Here is a 14,711-nt window from a genome sequence, read left to right on the forward strand (position 1 = left end):
AGTTCCAGGGCACAACTGCCCCAGTCCCTATCCTTAACCTGGATTCGTGAATATACAATGCAGCCATATTACAGGACGGGGGGCTGGACTGGACAGGGGTCATTTGACTTATTTATTTATTGCCATTCTGGAACAATTCACATCTGGGATGAAAATGAAACATTATGGATTCAAATTGTAAAAGGAGCTAATAATTTGAATGACTTTAAAATAGTAGCACTAACACTGCATTAATTGAATTGTTTGAGTCGATGCAGCATCTCTCGCTAATTGTTTTGGTTAAGGCAGCTCTGTCATTAATGCATACTGTTGCCTCCCCACTGCCCGTGCTGTGAACGCAGAGCACCTTGCTTCTCTCTGAAAACAGGGCTCTCTGTAGGGTTGATGTATTGGCAGCCTGGAGAGGGGAGGCCTGTTTCTTTCATTCTGTCTCCTAGCAAGTTTTTTATATGCATATTAATGTTGTGAAATCATGAAGTCTGGAAGACTGTCAGGACTAGCAGGTACTGTTAAAAGGAGGAAAAAAAAGGGTGAGCATCTTCACCTTTTCATGCTTTCTCTCCCATTTGTCATGTTAGTGCTGGGCTAATTAGTTTCTGGACTTAAGGAGTGATGGAGGAAATGTTTCCACTCTGCATGTGAGGTGTAAAATCTAAATGAAACTGAAAATACCTTATTTCTGTTTCACAGAGCAGCCTGGCTTATCTCAGGTGGTACACACCTTGCAGAGGTGGGAAAAATAGTTGAAGAGTTGGTAAGCCATTGCCACAGAGACTGTTGGATCAGAGATACTCCTGAGGACACCTCTCAATATGGGTTACAGTCCTGGCATGAGTGTTGTAGCTCTATTTCTATATATTCTAGGATTGCTGCTGAAAAAAATTACAATGTTTATATATCTGACTGTTTTGTAAAGGCAAGTGCACAAGGTGGCTGTTAGAAGGAAATAAAAACCACTGCATTATGGACCCCAATGATCTGAGATAAAAATAGGTCATTTTGAATACATTTCTTAAAATCAGATTATTTTTATTTATTCTTGTCTCTTGAGCAAGGAAATAAATGCAGACAATGCCAAGGAGTCCATAAATAAATTTTCTTCTTGGAGAATCTCTTTAATATGCACACTGACCTGCTTTGTAGTAGTGAACATTTGACCAGTAGCAATTAATTTCTAATCACAGTCTTTCTATGAGGTAAGAAAACATTAGTGGCTCCATTAGGAGGTGGAGAACAGGAGCAAACCAGGTGCCCAGCTTCTCTCCCCTGCCCCATGGCTTGCCAGGAGCTGCTGGAGGGAGAGGACATTGCAGCGATGCCTCTCCTGCAACGCAGCTGGATGCTCCTCTCCAGGCAGATTTGCCCTCCTCATCAAACGATAGACTCAAAAAATGTTCAATATCTGTATATTTCAGAATAAATATCGTTAAGCTAATGAATTTTCAACTGCTTTCTGTGAAGCATACAGTATTTCCTTCCACGACAGGTGGTAAAACGGTGAGGAAAAAAAATTAAGGTCCCCGGTATAAATCTCTTCTGTCTAGAAAGGATGGAAAGAGGGCTTCTTACAGAACCAACCTCACGGAAAATAACGTATGATCCCGTGGCATGTAGGTGATTAGGCAAACTGTCCCAAAGGTTAATATATCTTTTCTCGTTTGAATGGGTAGGATCTTGAGCTGAAAGTGCCAGACCCGTGTGTTCAGACCTGCGCCCCAGGAAGGGGGACCAGGGAAGCAAAGGGTTAAATTTCGGGGCTGTAGAAGCAGATTGTGTTTTCCTTCTATGATGTGGGCTGACAAGACATCAGTATTCTATTCATCTGTTGGGAATTAGGCTGTTAATCCAATCAATGACTCTTGAGCGAGCTGCAGCCTGCCTCCCCACTGGGGAACAATCGGATCAGACAGGAGATTGTTTAAGAGCACAGTGCAGTCCCGGTGTCAGGTGGAATTTCCAAGCGTTCCCTAGTGAATTGGGGATGGGAAAGCTGTCTCAGCCCATTTATCCTGCTCCTTAAATAACCAGGTATCTGCCTCAGCCGTGCTCAAGTGATAAAGCACTATAAGAGCTACTAACTTTTACATGAGGAGGGGCAGGGAAGCACCCTGAGAAGGGAGATTTTTAGCATCTTGCCCTGAGGAATATTGTCCTGTTTGCAGCCAGGGACTGCCTTTGCATAGTTTTGTTGGAGGCTGGCTCAGCTGCAGCACTGTGACACTTGTTACAGCACTAGGCACGGGTTCTTTCCAAACACATTTTTGATCCCTGGGCTGAGGAAACCTGCAGCTTCCCAGCAGCTTTTATATTGCACCAACACACTTGTTTGATGACCAGAAAGATGCCTGATGGTGGAAGTAACAGGCAGTAGCAAATACTCTTTGGAGCAACCTATAAAGACATACCTACAGACAGCTGTGCTCAAAGTGCCGGCTGCACATTGCACTGAAAATGCACAATAGAAAAACAGCCTAGAGAGTTTCGGAGTTGCTGCATGAGCCGCTGTGTAGATTCAGAAATCAGTTTGTTCTTCATTTAAAGACAGCCGTGTCTGCGGTGGGATATTGAGTCTGTATCTGTGCCAGCAGCACTACATGCTGATGATAGATGTGATAAATCCCATTGAAATTGCACTTGGAAATTTAGGTACACCACCAGTTAGAAACTAGGGCGATGAAGGATTAGCATAACCCTGGCACGCTGGGCTCCTCGGACTGGTGGCGTTTGAGTGCATTAGCAGATGCAGGCTTCTGAAGGGAGCAAGTGGCAGTCATCGTATTCTCTCCGAGCTTTCTTAGATCTGGTTTTAACAGCAGCTTTGAAAGTGGAGGGCTCCTCCAAATTTATGCACCTAAATGAACCATGAGTATGAGCTCAGGCAGTGAATATGAATAGGGAGGTCCCCAGACAGAAGGATCCTCAGCTCGAAGGCTTGACTTTAAAGGGCTTTAACATCCCTCTTCCCTTGATCATAATTTTGAATCAAACAAAAGCTAATGCAATTTTCTTTGCCTTTCCGTAGCAGATTGTGCTGTAAGGGTCCATACCATTAGAAATGTAATAATTTCTTCTCTATGCAGATCTAATTTATCTGTGAGGCACTTAGAAGATAGGCCAAATGATAGCCTAGTGGTAGGCTCTGGAGAAGGGCCCAAGAGGTGATGATAAAAATCTGTCTAGTACCTTCCATGCTTACGAATATCTGCCCAGCACAGTGCAGGAGAAGGTCTGAATGGGAGGAAGGGGGCAGAGGAGAGAGCTCTTGGAGAGGGACAGCTTGGTAAGAGAGCGGTCCCTGCCAAGTCTACCCACATGCAAGGGAGGTGGAAGAGTTAATTGGGTAACCAAACTTAGGGGATATCCAAGCCTTGCACTTGTCAGCTTCGGCTATTTGCAATTCCAAAATAACAGCTGCTCATGACAAGTGCATGGATTTTGGTTTTGCTTCTGCCAGAGACTTCTCTGTATCCTTTGTCCCACAACCCTGCACCTTGGGGAGTGTCTGAGCTGCCTTCAAGCTGGTACCAAGGATGAACATCATGATGTCTCTTAACGGCCTACTCTTAACATAAACCCTTCACAAACATAAGCCCTTCACAAACACAAGCTAACTAATTGTCTTCATTTGGGACACCCTGTCTAAAACAGCAGGTGAAGGTGAGCTGTCACAAGGGTGTTTTGCTTTAGCAACATCAAAAGCTAGAAAATGGGGAGAAAACATAAAGGTCTGCTTTATTTTTCTAGGGTCGGAGTTATTTGGGACTCTAGATGTTCCAGCACAAAGCTGTTAGATGGTCTTGTTTCTCAAATTGCCCTGTTACTGACATTGCTTTAAGGCTCAGGAGGCACCTAAAAGCAAAAGTCTGGGTCCATGTGCATGCACACTGGTCTAAGGTAGAGATTTTAAAAGAACAGTATCAAATGTTAAACTACACCATTGCTTTTCTATGGCAGCATTAGCACACACAGTGATCCACATGTCCAAGCATTCATTTTACATGTATTAGTGGATGTGTCCAAACCCAGGCTGCTATGTGCAAAAGCAGCATGTAAATTAAAATAAAGGCTGTGTTGGGGCCACCTACTGAATTGACTGGTGGAGTTTGCACTGGTTATATTAGCCCTCATTGCCTGGCTTTACATATTGGTGGGTGTTAGCATGTAAATTCTGGCATGCTTTTAGCTGTGGTCTCACCTTCAGTCATCTTGGGGATAACATTTCAGAGAGAGAAAAAGATGATGAGGTTAAAGTAAATTGTTGGGAAGTTGAAGTCTAAAGTGGAAATAAATGAGAAATAAAATCCTTTTTAAAAGTGGAGGGAAGTATTTTCTTGCTATTTTTCATCTCCCTGGCTTGAGTGAGTGTGTGTCTTGAGGCTGTAGAGATTTATATTCACAGCTTCTAAGCACCCGTGCTTGTTCAGAGGCTGTATTATTCTAGCCCTTTTTATTCACTCACCTTCTAAAGATGTAGTGTAAATATTTATCTTCCCTCCAGCCCATCCATGCTGCCCAGGACCCATCGCTGTTAAACACTCTTATCACCTCATGGGTCTTATCTCCTGCAATCCCTGCCAACATTTGGAGTCTGCCAATGGGAACGAGAATGCACCTTAAAAGGTGCAGCAAATGAACAGAAAGAAGAAGTGACATGGGGGAAAGAATACCTTAAAATAAAGAGTGCATGTGCTATCCCTCAAAAGGGAGAGGTTAATATGTATGTTTTCCGCTGTGCTTTTCATGCTCATGGTGTCTGCACTTGGAGATGTGACTGAAGGCACAGAGATGAGGTCTCAGTGTGGACCAAGCACTCAAGGAGGTGTGGGGGGTCCTGTGCACACCCTTGCAGCTGGTGTGGAGGGCTGTCCAGCCCCAGCTTCATCACCAGTATGGGGTCTAGCTGGACCAGAGTTCGCCCAGGTTGTTACCCAGCACGGTTTTGTTTTTCCTCTTTCTGTACTTGTGCTAAATAAAACATGTGATGTGGAGGAAGAGACGGTGTCTCCCTTAGGGTCACCCTCCTGCTTGCAGAGATTTCTGTATGCAGCTTGGAGAGCAAGTGATTCAGGTCTGGAAGATCAATGTTTATATAACACTGTTTTAAAAACTGTCCCATGAAACCAGCACAGTCAAACACTGACACGTCAGGATCTGATTGCCATGGCAGGACAGTGGGAATTGTGTTTATAGCATATGCAGCATCTCAGCAGGGCCCAGCCAAGCCATTTCTGTGTCTCTGCCCCTCAGACCAGAAACCTTGTGTTAGGTTAAGCAGGGTACAGAAATTCCCAAGGAATAAACATGGGATGGCAACACCGATATAATCCTATCACTTATAAGACAAAATTGACGTGTAGTAGCCATAGTACCACTTAATGGATAAGACAGTTGGTCCATCTGCGCTCGGTCCATCTTCTCTCATTTCTCTTGCTTAAATTTCTCAGGAGCAGAACAAAATCCTGTTATCCAATAAGTTACCCACTGGTAGTTGGATTTTCATTGAGTGACATCTGTCACGGACCATGTATGTAGGAGGCAACAGTGATTTTGTAGTATCTTTGTTTTGATGAGTTTGGTAGACGTGGGCATTTGGTTTTATTTTTGAAATAGCTGGAAATGCTCTTCCCCTTGAAGGCTGTACAGCTCAGCTGTCACCCTGGTATGGCCAGATGTGCCAAGAGGATGCAGAAGTTGCCAGGAATGACAGGCAATGTTAGGAGGCAGGAGGAAAGCTTGGGATCAGTCTGTTGTTGATTGGTAACTTGTGTGTGTGGGATGAGCACTCCTACATTTGCATGTAATGGTATTTCTTTCCTTTCTGGTCATCTTCTGTCTGCCTGTATGGGTTCTGCCATTTACACAAGCTTCTCCTTTTTGTTGACAGGGTATTGCTAAAAGGGCTCTGGGACAGGTACCTGCCAGTGCCTTGCAAGCTGAAAGCAAAGCTGTACAAAATCACTACAAATTCCTGCTTTGAGCCTGGCCTTTTCCCCTTTTCATGTTGAAGTTCACTGAATCAGAGCACCGATTGCTTCCTTTCTAACCTGTCACATTGACATTATTCCAACTGAAGCGTGATGTTGAAAAGGCATTTCTGAGAGGCATCCTGGCATTGAGCAGAGCTCAGCCTTGGCCCCAGAGCTGCCCATCTCTTCTCTTGTGCTCCCTGACATCAGATCCCCTACTCAAGACCTTCTCTTTGTGCTCCTCTCATGCTACAGAAGCTCCTATTGGGGAAAAAAAGTCTCTAATTTCTTTTAACACACCTTAGCACAGAAACGATAACACACTGTGATTACCTAACTTTCCATAGGCACAGTTTGGAAATAACTGGTTACAGTATTGAGGTTTTTACATTACAGATTTATCAGGTGGTTGATTTCTGTATGTATGGGTTTTGTTGTACTTGCAGCTCTGTATGATTTACATTTCTGTAATCTGAAAGCTAAATTGGAGAGAAGAAGTAAACAATCATGACAAACATCCCCCTGCAACTTGGTGCTTTGTATAAAAAAACCCCACAAAAATCCTGATGGGTTTCAGTGGAGAAGACTTAGCTGCCCCCACTTGCAAGCCAGATGGGCAAAAGGGTCCATCTGATCACCACTGGCATCTCTGTGTTCCTCCTGGCTGCAAAGGCTGTGCTTGGGACACCCCGCTCCTGGCTGGTGTCAGCGATCCTGGGCTGGGCAATAACATTTGCTGGTGCCCTGGACAAGTTGCAGTGGGGTGAAGACAAAGGCTGCAGCAGGTTGTCCCTGTCCGCTCACCGTTGGGGTCATTCATCCCAACAGAGGCACGTGCTGCAAGAAAGGCACACCACACCTTGCCCAGGATGCTCCAGAAACCGCTGCTTTCTGTTGCACTTTGGGAAATTTCCCTTGCATCAAGGCCAGCTACAATTAATTTTAAACCAATTGTGCACATCTTGTTTTGTTGTAAAACAAACGTTTTCAGCACCTGGTAGGCAATATTAATCTCATGTCATTTCCACAATGGGAATTGTCATCCTCGCTTTTACAGCCCATCTTTGATTAGTTTCCAGGTGTGACTTCTTTGCACTGAAGGCTCAGTGTTGCCATTACCTGGAGCCAAGTGCTGTGCATGGAGCAGCCAGGCACTTTGTGCTCTGATTAGCCATGGTGCTCCAAAAAGCCAAATCAAACAAGGATTGAGATCAGCAGCTTCCCGAGGGCATTTCAAGGCCCTTAGTGAGTGACCACACTAAAGCTTTTTCCATTTACCTGGATTAAAATTTGTCACAGAGAAAATACAAGCAAATAGCATAGCATCTGAGAAGTATAACAAATAGCATTTGGCCAGCCGTCAGGCTCAAAGGGGAAAAAAAAACATCCACAGCATAAATAAAGTGTAAACAATGTTTGCATAACATTGGATTAATAGTTCTTTTTAAAAACCGCACTGGGATTAAAGAGATGCATTTTGTATGCCAGGACTTGTGCTCTCCTCTTAGCCCAATAAATGCCAGAAAGTACATCTAAGAGAAATAAAAAGCCTCGTTAGCCCAGAGCCCGCTGCTGAGGCAGCAGTGCTTTACGCGGGCCTTTGGAAGAGGAGCAAATGGCTGTAGCAGTCCTATGTATTTTAGAAGGAGTTTTGCAGCAAAGCGTTCCAATGGCAAGGGATTTCTGCTGCATGTCTCCAATCCCATTCACCTGTGGATTTTGTCAGCTACAATTTTGAAGCCAGCGATGCAGAAGGAAGCTGGCTTCCCATCCCCCATCACACACACAACCTGCATATTTGAAAGCCTGCCTTTCCAGTAACTCATTCGGAGTGCTCCCACCTCTTCTTCCCCAGCCCTGCTCCGTATTTTGCTGAAGTCAGTCACTCCTCTGAGCAGGCACATGGTAAGGACCACGTGGGGGCTCTGGCTCAGGTCGGTTACCTTATTAGTGTGGAATAATCAGTGGATGCCGTCCTTGATTCCTTCAGTTGTTTGGTTTGCAGTATCTTCTAATGACAGCCATTTGCATTAAGCTGCCCACAATTTGGGCAGAAATAGGCTCCTGAAATGAGACGCCTCCAAATGCTGGCAAGAGTGCCATGAATAGGGCATAGCAGCACATGGAAGGAGAAATCTCACCCCCCACATTTTCCCCAGCAAAGATGTGAAATGGCTCTTTAGGCAGCAAATGCCTGTTACATCTGGCTTTTCTTTTTTATCCCTGCTGGTCGTGTGGTTGTTGTGTTGGTGCAGTGTCCCAGGGCAAAGCGTGGCACCTCTGGTCACCCTGAAACACAAGTCATTTCTAGTTCCTCAGCTGAACAGCGTTAATATAAAACAGAATAACAAGCTGGGAAACCAGAAGTCTCCTAACAGCTACAGGTGGGATTTCTACCTGTCTTCCTGTTCTTCTTTTCCCTTTCGCCTGCTCCAGAATCCACGGCAGGCTGTAGAATTTGCACCTTAATCCCAAAGATGATGGGTAATTAAAAAGTTAAGTCTTCATAAACAGATGCAAATAAATTAAGGAGGCAAAGACCTGAATTAGAGGCTAATCCTGGTGGGATAGTGAAAGCAGAGGGGCCAGTAATTCTTCCCTTCTGTTATTTCACCTGTTCTTGTGTTTGTACTGCTGGAAATGCCACATGAGCACCGACCACTCACCGGCAAAGCCCTGCCCATGCTTGCCGAGTTTGGGAAGGGGACACACTTCCCAAACCATTGCAGCTGATGCAGTGACATACATGTTAGCTTAAAGAGGGAGTTGTGTGCCAACGTCTCCAAGTCACGTGCTTTTCTTCACTCTGGCACTGCAGGTGTTTCACAAGGATGAGTTTGGCAACCACGATTCCTGAGCACTGTGCCTAGCCCTTTCCTCACCCTCATGCAGCAAGGATGCCAGCAGCCCAATAAAACTCACTTGGGCTTTGGGTCCACCTTTGGCCAGACCTGAATTCTGAAGAGCAGGGATCTAAGGTTTATTCAGGTGGAAGAAAAGTGGAGGTTTTTTCCCCTGTGCGCTCTCATGCTGAAGAGCACTGCATGCTGAGCTGTGCCAGCGTCCCGATGCTTTACGCTTCTCTCAAGTAGCTGGCCAAGGCTGGGCTCGCACAGAAGCATCTTGCACTAAAGTATCAGGTTTAGTGAGGGTCCCAAAGTAAGGCCATAGGATTGAAATCCTTCATTTTTATGGGCCGGAAGTGCTAACGCTATGAACTGAATTATACTCATGTCATGACATGATCCATGCACTCTTATGGGTGGATAGATATTGATTATCCATCAATATGGATTGATGGTGGATGATGATTCAAAGCCTAACTGCCAGGTAGCTGGGTGTCCTGGGCTGTTTATCTAGTCAATTAAAACATTGCAGTGATTCAGCTTATTTATTTAAACCTGGAATTTATTTATATCCCCACGATGTTACTTATACCTCTACAATCAAGTCTCTCTCTCTCTCTCTCTTTTTCAGGATGGGGAAGGCCAGACTGCACTCCATTATGGTAAGCTGCCTTTCAGATTGGTTGTTCCCTCTTAACAGGATGGGTTTGCATCTGGTCTATGTACAGAAAGCAAATTTCAGCAGAAATATGAGCAGGGGAGCTGAGTTTGATTAACCAGTGGCTACCTCCACTGGCAAATCCCAGCACAGTATGAATAGGAGCCCTGGGAGAAGCAGTGGGGAAGACTGCTGTCCTCCCTTCCTCCTCCTTTGCAAATTTCACCTTAAAGCCTTCCTTTTTCCCCAGTTCATGATGCACTTTCTGCAGAGTTTTTCCTGTGTACTCATGTGTCTCCGGGTCGCAGTTGTGCTACCTGCAGACCCAGGAGTGGCTCTGATTAGGGGATGCTAAGTCCCTTAGCCATCAGGGGATTGAGAGGAGGATCTGCACCAGCTTTAACAGGTTACACAGGTGAGGGAAAGGGGATGAGCAAGATGACCTTCATCTCCACTCATCCTGGTGACAAACCTGTTGTATCGCAGCTGAGAAAGCAGCAGCTTCTCTACTACCAAAACCAACAGAGCAAAGTTACAGTTTGTGTCCCTCCTATAATTACATGCTAATTAGATACGGTTTTGTAAAATCCTTTTAATTGAAAAATTGTTCTATCTCCAAGTGAGAAAAATAGAGACTAAAGTGACACATGTGGTGCTGATGTGTGGGCAATAGGAAAAAAAGTATTGATTTAATCTGTATCATAACTTTTTCCAAAATTAGGACATACCAGTTCTTACTTTATACTCTCTCTCTCAATGCCTGTCACTGTGTAATTAGAGCGTACTTGTCATTCTGAAGTGTTTGTGTCTTTTTCTCTCTTTCTGATCTCTCCACAAGGACATTATGAGGATGGCAAAATTGCTTTGCAGACCATCAGTCCAAGGCACAGCATTTGGATCTGGATCTAAACTACCAGATTCCAGGGTCCCTGAACTGAGACTGTAATTACAATAATGTATGATTTCTCCCCATATCATCTTTCCTGTAGTTTTCAAATTCTTACCCTTCTGACTGAAGTAGCAAATCTGTTGCTTAGTGCTGCAGTGTCCACAGAATGACAGTGCTTAAAGCTGCCTTGCCTTTCTCTGCCCAGATCATTCCACAGTTCGGGCTTTCTCTCTCCTAGGGAGATGCTTTCTCCTGCTCCCCTCTCCAGCATTGACGTCTGCCTACCGAGGGGTGCACGGTGGATTATAGTAGGTTGTGCAAAGGCATAGCATATGCATTTTCCAAGAGCACCTGCTTCAGGCAAGTTCAATATGTGAAAGTAGAGGGTGGATGCATCCCCTCAGTGTAAACTATTGTTCAGGTGGATCCCTCTGGCTGGTGGCTGAAGCAGGTTTTTTAACACAAGCAGACAAACATAACTGATGTAATTAACATTATTTCAGGAGTGGTTTCTCCAATCCACCCTACCAGCTCAGATGTTTCAGTAATGACAGTTTACCAGGTTTTTTTTCCTGAATGTTTTAAGTGTTAAAATTTTTTCTCTCCATTGAGTATTATCCCACCTCTCCTCCCTGTACATCATCTTTGGGGAGGCCTCTCTGGGTCAAGGGCACACAGATCCGGTGTGCCTGCAGGTGCTCTGCTGTCCCTGCAGGTGCCCCGCTGTCCCTGCCTGACTGGTGCTGCACCCAGGCTGTCCTCATTCTCTTGCTTAGCTGATCTGGTCATAAATCACTCCAATCCTGAAAACAGCTTGTTAAATGAGGGAATGGTTTTGATTCAAGTGGCTATTGTCCTGAAACTAGAACTCACTGAAAATCTCCCAATACCATCTCAGTAAGTGCTTCGTAACCAAGCCATTAATTGCAGCAGAGACATGAGAGCTCATGTGAAAACTGTCTCTGGCGGTGCTGAGCAGAGCAGTGCCTTTACAAGGCCTTCCCTTTTGTTAAGGACTGTTCAGGGAAGGGTTAAATCCCATCAGCAGGACCAACAAGGCAGCCACTGCTTTTAGGGTGTCTCCATCCCTTTTTATGAGCCGGCGTGGCCTGACAGCTGTCCTTGTGGTGACAGCTCCCCTGATTACAGCCGGTGTCAAACTGCATCCTGCTGTGGGTTATAAATCCTGCCTCCTTCCGATCGGCGCCGACCCCGGGTTTAATCGGAGGTTAAGTGGAGGCCAGCTGGCAGCATGGTCCAAAGGCACCAGCTCACTGGTGGGAGCCACCACCAGACCCACTCTCCTCTGGACTGCCGGCAGCGGTCGGTGCTGTGTTGATGGGCATGAGCATGGTCTCCCTGCTAACAGCCCGCTAGTCTTCGGTTCCTCTCCATCCATCCATCCATCCATCCACCCACCCACTGGGAATACTAAAATCATTGCTGCTGACTCTCCCAGAGGAAATCAAGGCTTCTCCGAGCACTGGTGGCCACGTGGCCACAGAGTGGGCAGGCTCTGTATCCTCATGGGCTCTCCGGCTTCCCTGTAAAGCACCATCTGTTCGGTTCTTTCTGTGCTGTGGCAGGGCAGTGGGAGAAAAAAAAAAAAAAAAAAAAAAAAAAAAGAAAAGAAATTCATCATCTGAACCCTGAGGATTAATGGAGTCAGAAGGCGAACTGTGCTGAATGGAAATTCATCTTCACCCGTGCCAGTGTCAGGGCTGCCACTCCGGCCCTTGACAAATCGGGGGTCCCAGGGTGCGATAAATCCAGCAGCTGTGCTCATCCCCAGGGACGTCCCCGGCCCACTAGAGGATACAGGCTGTGCCCGCCAGTGACACCGGACAATGAAACCACCTTTACCCCTGTGGGCATCAGCTCCTCGGCCCCAAGAGCTGCTGCCACTGCAGCTTTCTTGACACTCCTAGAAGTCTGTTTTCTGCAAGGGTGCTGTGCCCAGACCCCAAGATGTGCCCCCCAGCCCTTCAACTCAGCCTCACCCACACCACCAACTGCTTCCTCACCAACCCCTTCCCCCTTTTATTCCCCATTTTTTATCTTTTTCTGTATAAGCTCCAATCACACATCAAATTTATTTTAATTAAACATTGCTGCTTGTCCCTTTGGGTCAGTAGAAAACTGCAGAGTAATGCAAAAGACACTCTAATTGCTACATTTAACAGCAAAAAAAAGACTTGGTCGGTTACGTTGTAAAAGTGCCTGAAATATAATTAAAACCAATCACTACCAATGCAAGGGGAAGCTGCCGGCTTCACTGTCTCTTAAGGCAGATGGGGGCTGAGGCAGTTTTTGGCTTCACTAGGATCTGCGTTGCACGGATTTACAGGAACATCCAGACACTGGGACTTCTGCTGGTACTGGCCAAGCTCAGCTCTTCAGTGATAAGAGTTTTCAGTTCTTTACTGGTGCTTTTTTTTTTTTTTATATAACATTCTTAGATGAGGTTGGAGGGAGAATGGAAAGCTGCCAGGTTGTTTCATCCTTGGGACAAAGAAGAGCTCAGGTCAAACTTGATTCTGACTTGGCAGGGTAAATTGGGGTTGAAAAAATAGTTGCTAGCAGATGCTAGCAGAGGTGTGAGTTAGAAATAACAGCAATGTGCTCTTACTGGCTGTCTGTGGGCATGGTCACCTTTCCCTGGGGCTGATGCTCAGGGAAGGGCCGGCCAGCAGCTAAATACCATCTGCATTTCCTGCAAGGAGAAATGATGGGTGAAAGCCAGGAGCGAGGCGGTACTGACTGTCCTGCCTGGGATGTGCTGCCTGTGGAGCCCTGCAAGGGTCAGGAGGCAGGTGAGGGGCAGGGGGTTTATAAATATGTTATAAATGACAAATGCACTTTAAATTCTGGGTACAAAAGCTGGTGGGGCAGGCTTTCCCAGGTGGCACTTCTGGGCTCTCTGGGGTGCTGCAGTAGCACTCTTGGGCCCTTCCCGGCGTCTCACTGCAATCCTGGATGCAGAGTGTTGGCCAAGCTGCACTCAGGTACCCTGTGCATTGTCCCGGGTGATGCCCTGCAGATTGCCCGGCTCCGTGGCTCTGGGGTGGCAGCTGCACTGGCAACACCCCCTCAGGACTTCTGGCTTTTCATTGCTTTCACTCTTGTCTTTCTCCTTTGCACTATTAAATCCAAAGACCTGTAATACATTGAGTACTGAACACTTCCCCGAAAAACGATCTGCTCCGCCTGGCCAGGTGCTGACACGGCATTTCCTCCCTCTGGCACACACATGGGCAGTCACCAGCTACAGCACTGCTCCAGGAACACCCATCACCTCCTCTTCGGGTGGGGATCCCCTGACTCACCCTTCCCTTTTCTCCCTCCAGCTGCTGCCTGCGAGTTTTTGGACATCGTGGAGCTGCTGCTGAAGTCGGGAGCCGACCCTGCACTCCGGGACCAGGAGGGCTGCCTGCCAGAGGAGGTGACAGACTGTAAAGCCATCACATCGGCTCTGCAGCAGCACACCGCTGGCAAGACCTAACCCCGCGGCACCGTGCGGCAGGGAGGACAGACACACGCCGCAATAACATCCCTTCTCTTCCCCCGCTGCCCTCCAGAACGCCTTGGGGGTTCAAAGGGGAGCTTTTAGAGCACAGGGTCTGGGTGGGCTCTCCAGCACGAGGGCTGGCTGGCGTATCCTGGGCAGGATGGGATCAGGGTTTTGCATGCTCTGGCATTTATTGGGCTAAGAGGAGAGCACAAGTCCTGGCATACAAAATGCATCTCTTTAATCCCAGTGCGGTTTTTAAAAAGAACTATTAATCCAATGTTATGCAAACATTGTTTACACTTTATTTATGCTGTGGATGTTTTTTTTTCCCCTTTGAGCCTGACGGCTGGCCAAATGCTATTTGTTATACTTCTCAGATGCTATGCTATTTGCTTGTATTTTCTCTGTGACAAATTTTAATCCAGGTAAATGGAAAAAGCTTTAGTGTGGTCACTCACTAAGGGCCTTGAAATGCCCTCGGGAAGCTGCTGATCTCAATCCTTGTTTGATTTGGCTTTTTGGAGCACCATGGCTAATCAGAGCACAAAGTGCCTGGCTGCTCCATGCACAGCACTTGGCTCCAGGTAATGGCAACACTGAGCCTTCAGTGCAAAGAAGTCACACCTGGAAACTAATCAAAGATGGGCTGTAAAAGCGAGGATGACAATTCCCATTGTGGAAATGACATGAGATTAATATTGCCTACCAGGTGCTGAAAACGTTTGTTTTACAACAAAACAAGATGTGCACAATTGGTTTAAAATTAATTGTAGCTGGCCTTGATGCAAGGGAAATTTCCCAAAGTGCAACAGAAAGCAGCGGTTTCTGGAGCATCCTGGGC

At 46.2% G+C, this 14,711-nt stretch overlaps 1 protein-coding gene across 1 annotated transcript in view; it reads left to right on the forward strand.

The window, feature by feature from the left end:
- Positions 1 to 14,055, forward strand: part of ACBD6 (acyl-CoA binding domain containing 6) — an 80,335-nt gene extending 66,280 nt beyond the window's left edge. Inside the window, exons 6-7 of the mRNA XM_026853443.1 lie at positions 9,444 to 9,474; positions 13,707 to 14,055. Coding sequence (XP_026709244.1) covers positions 9,444 to 9,474; positions 13,707 to 13,861 — 186 coding nt within the window. The 3' untranslated portion in view covers positions 13,862 to 14,055. The remainder of the gene's footprint in view (positions 1 to 9,443; positions 9,475 to 13,706) is intronic.
- The last annotated feature ends 656 nt before the right edge of the window (positions 14,056 to 14,711 follow it).

This window comes from Athene cunicularia (genome assembly GCF_003259725.1).
Source record: "Athene cunicularia isolate RWA chromosome 8 unlocalized genomic scaffold, athCun1 chr8_part1, whole genome shotgun sequence".
Taxonomy (NCBI): Eukaryota; Metazoa; Chordata; class Aves; order Strigiformes; family Strigidae; genus Athene; species Athene cunicularia.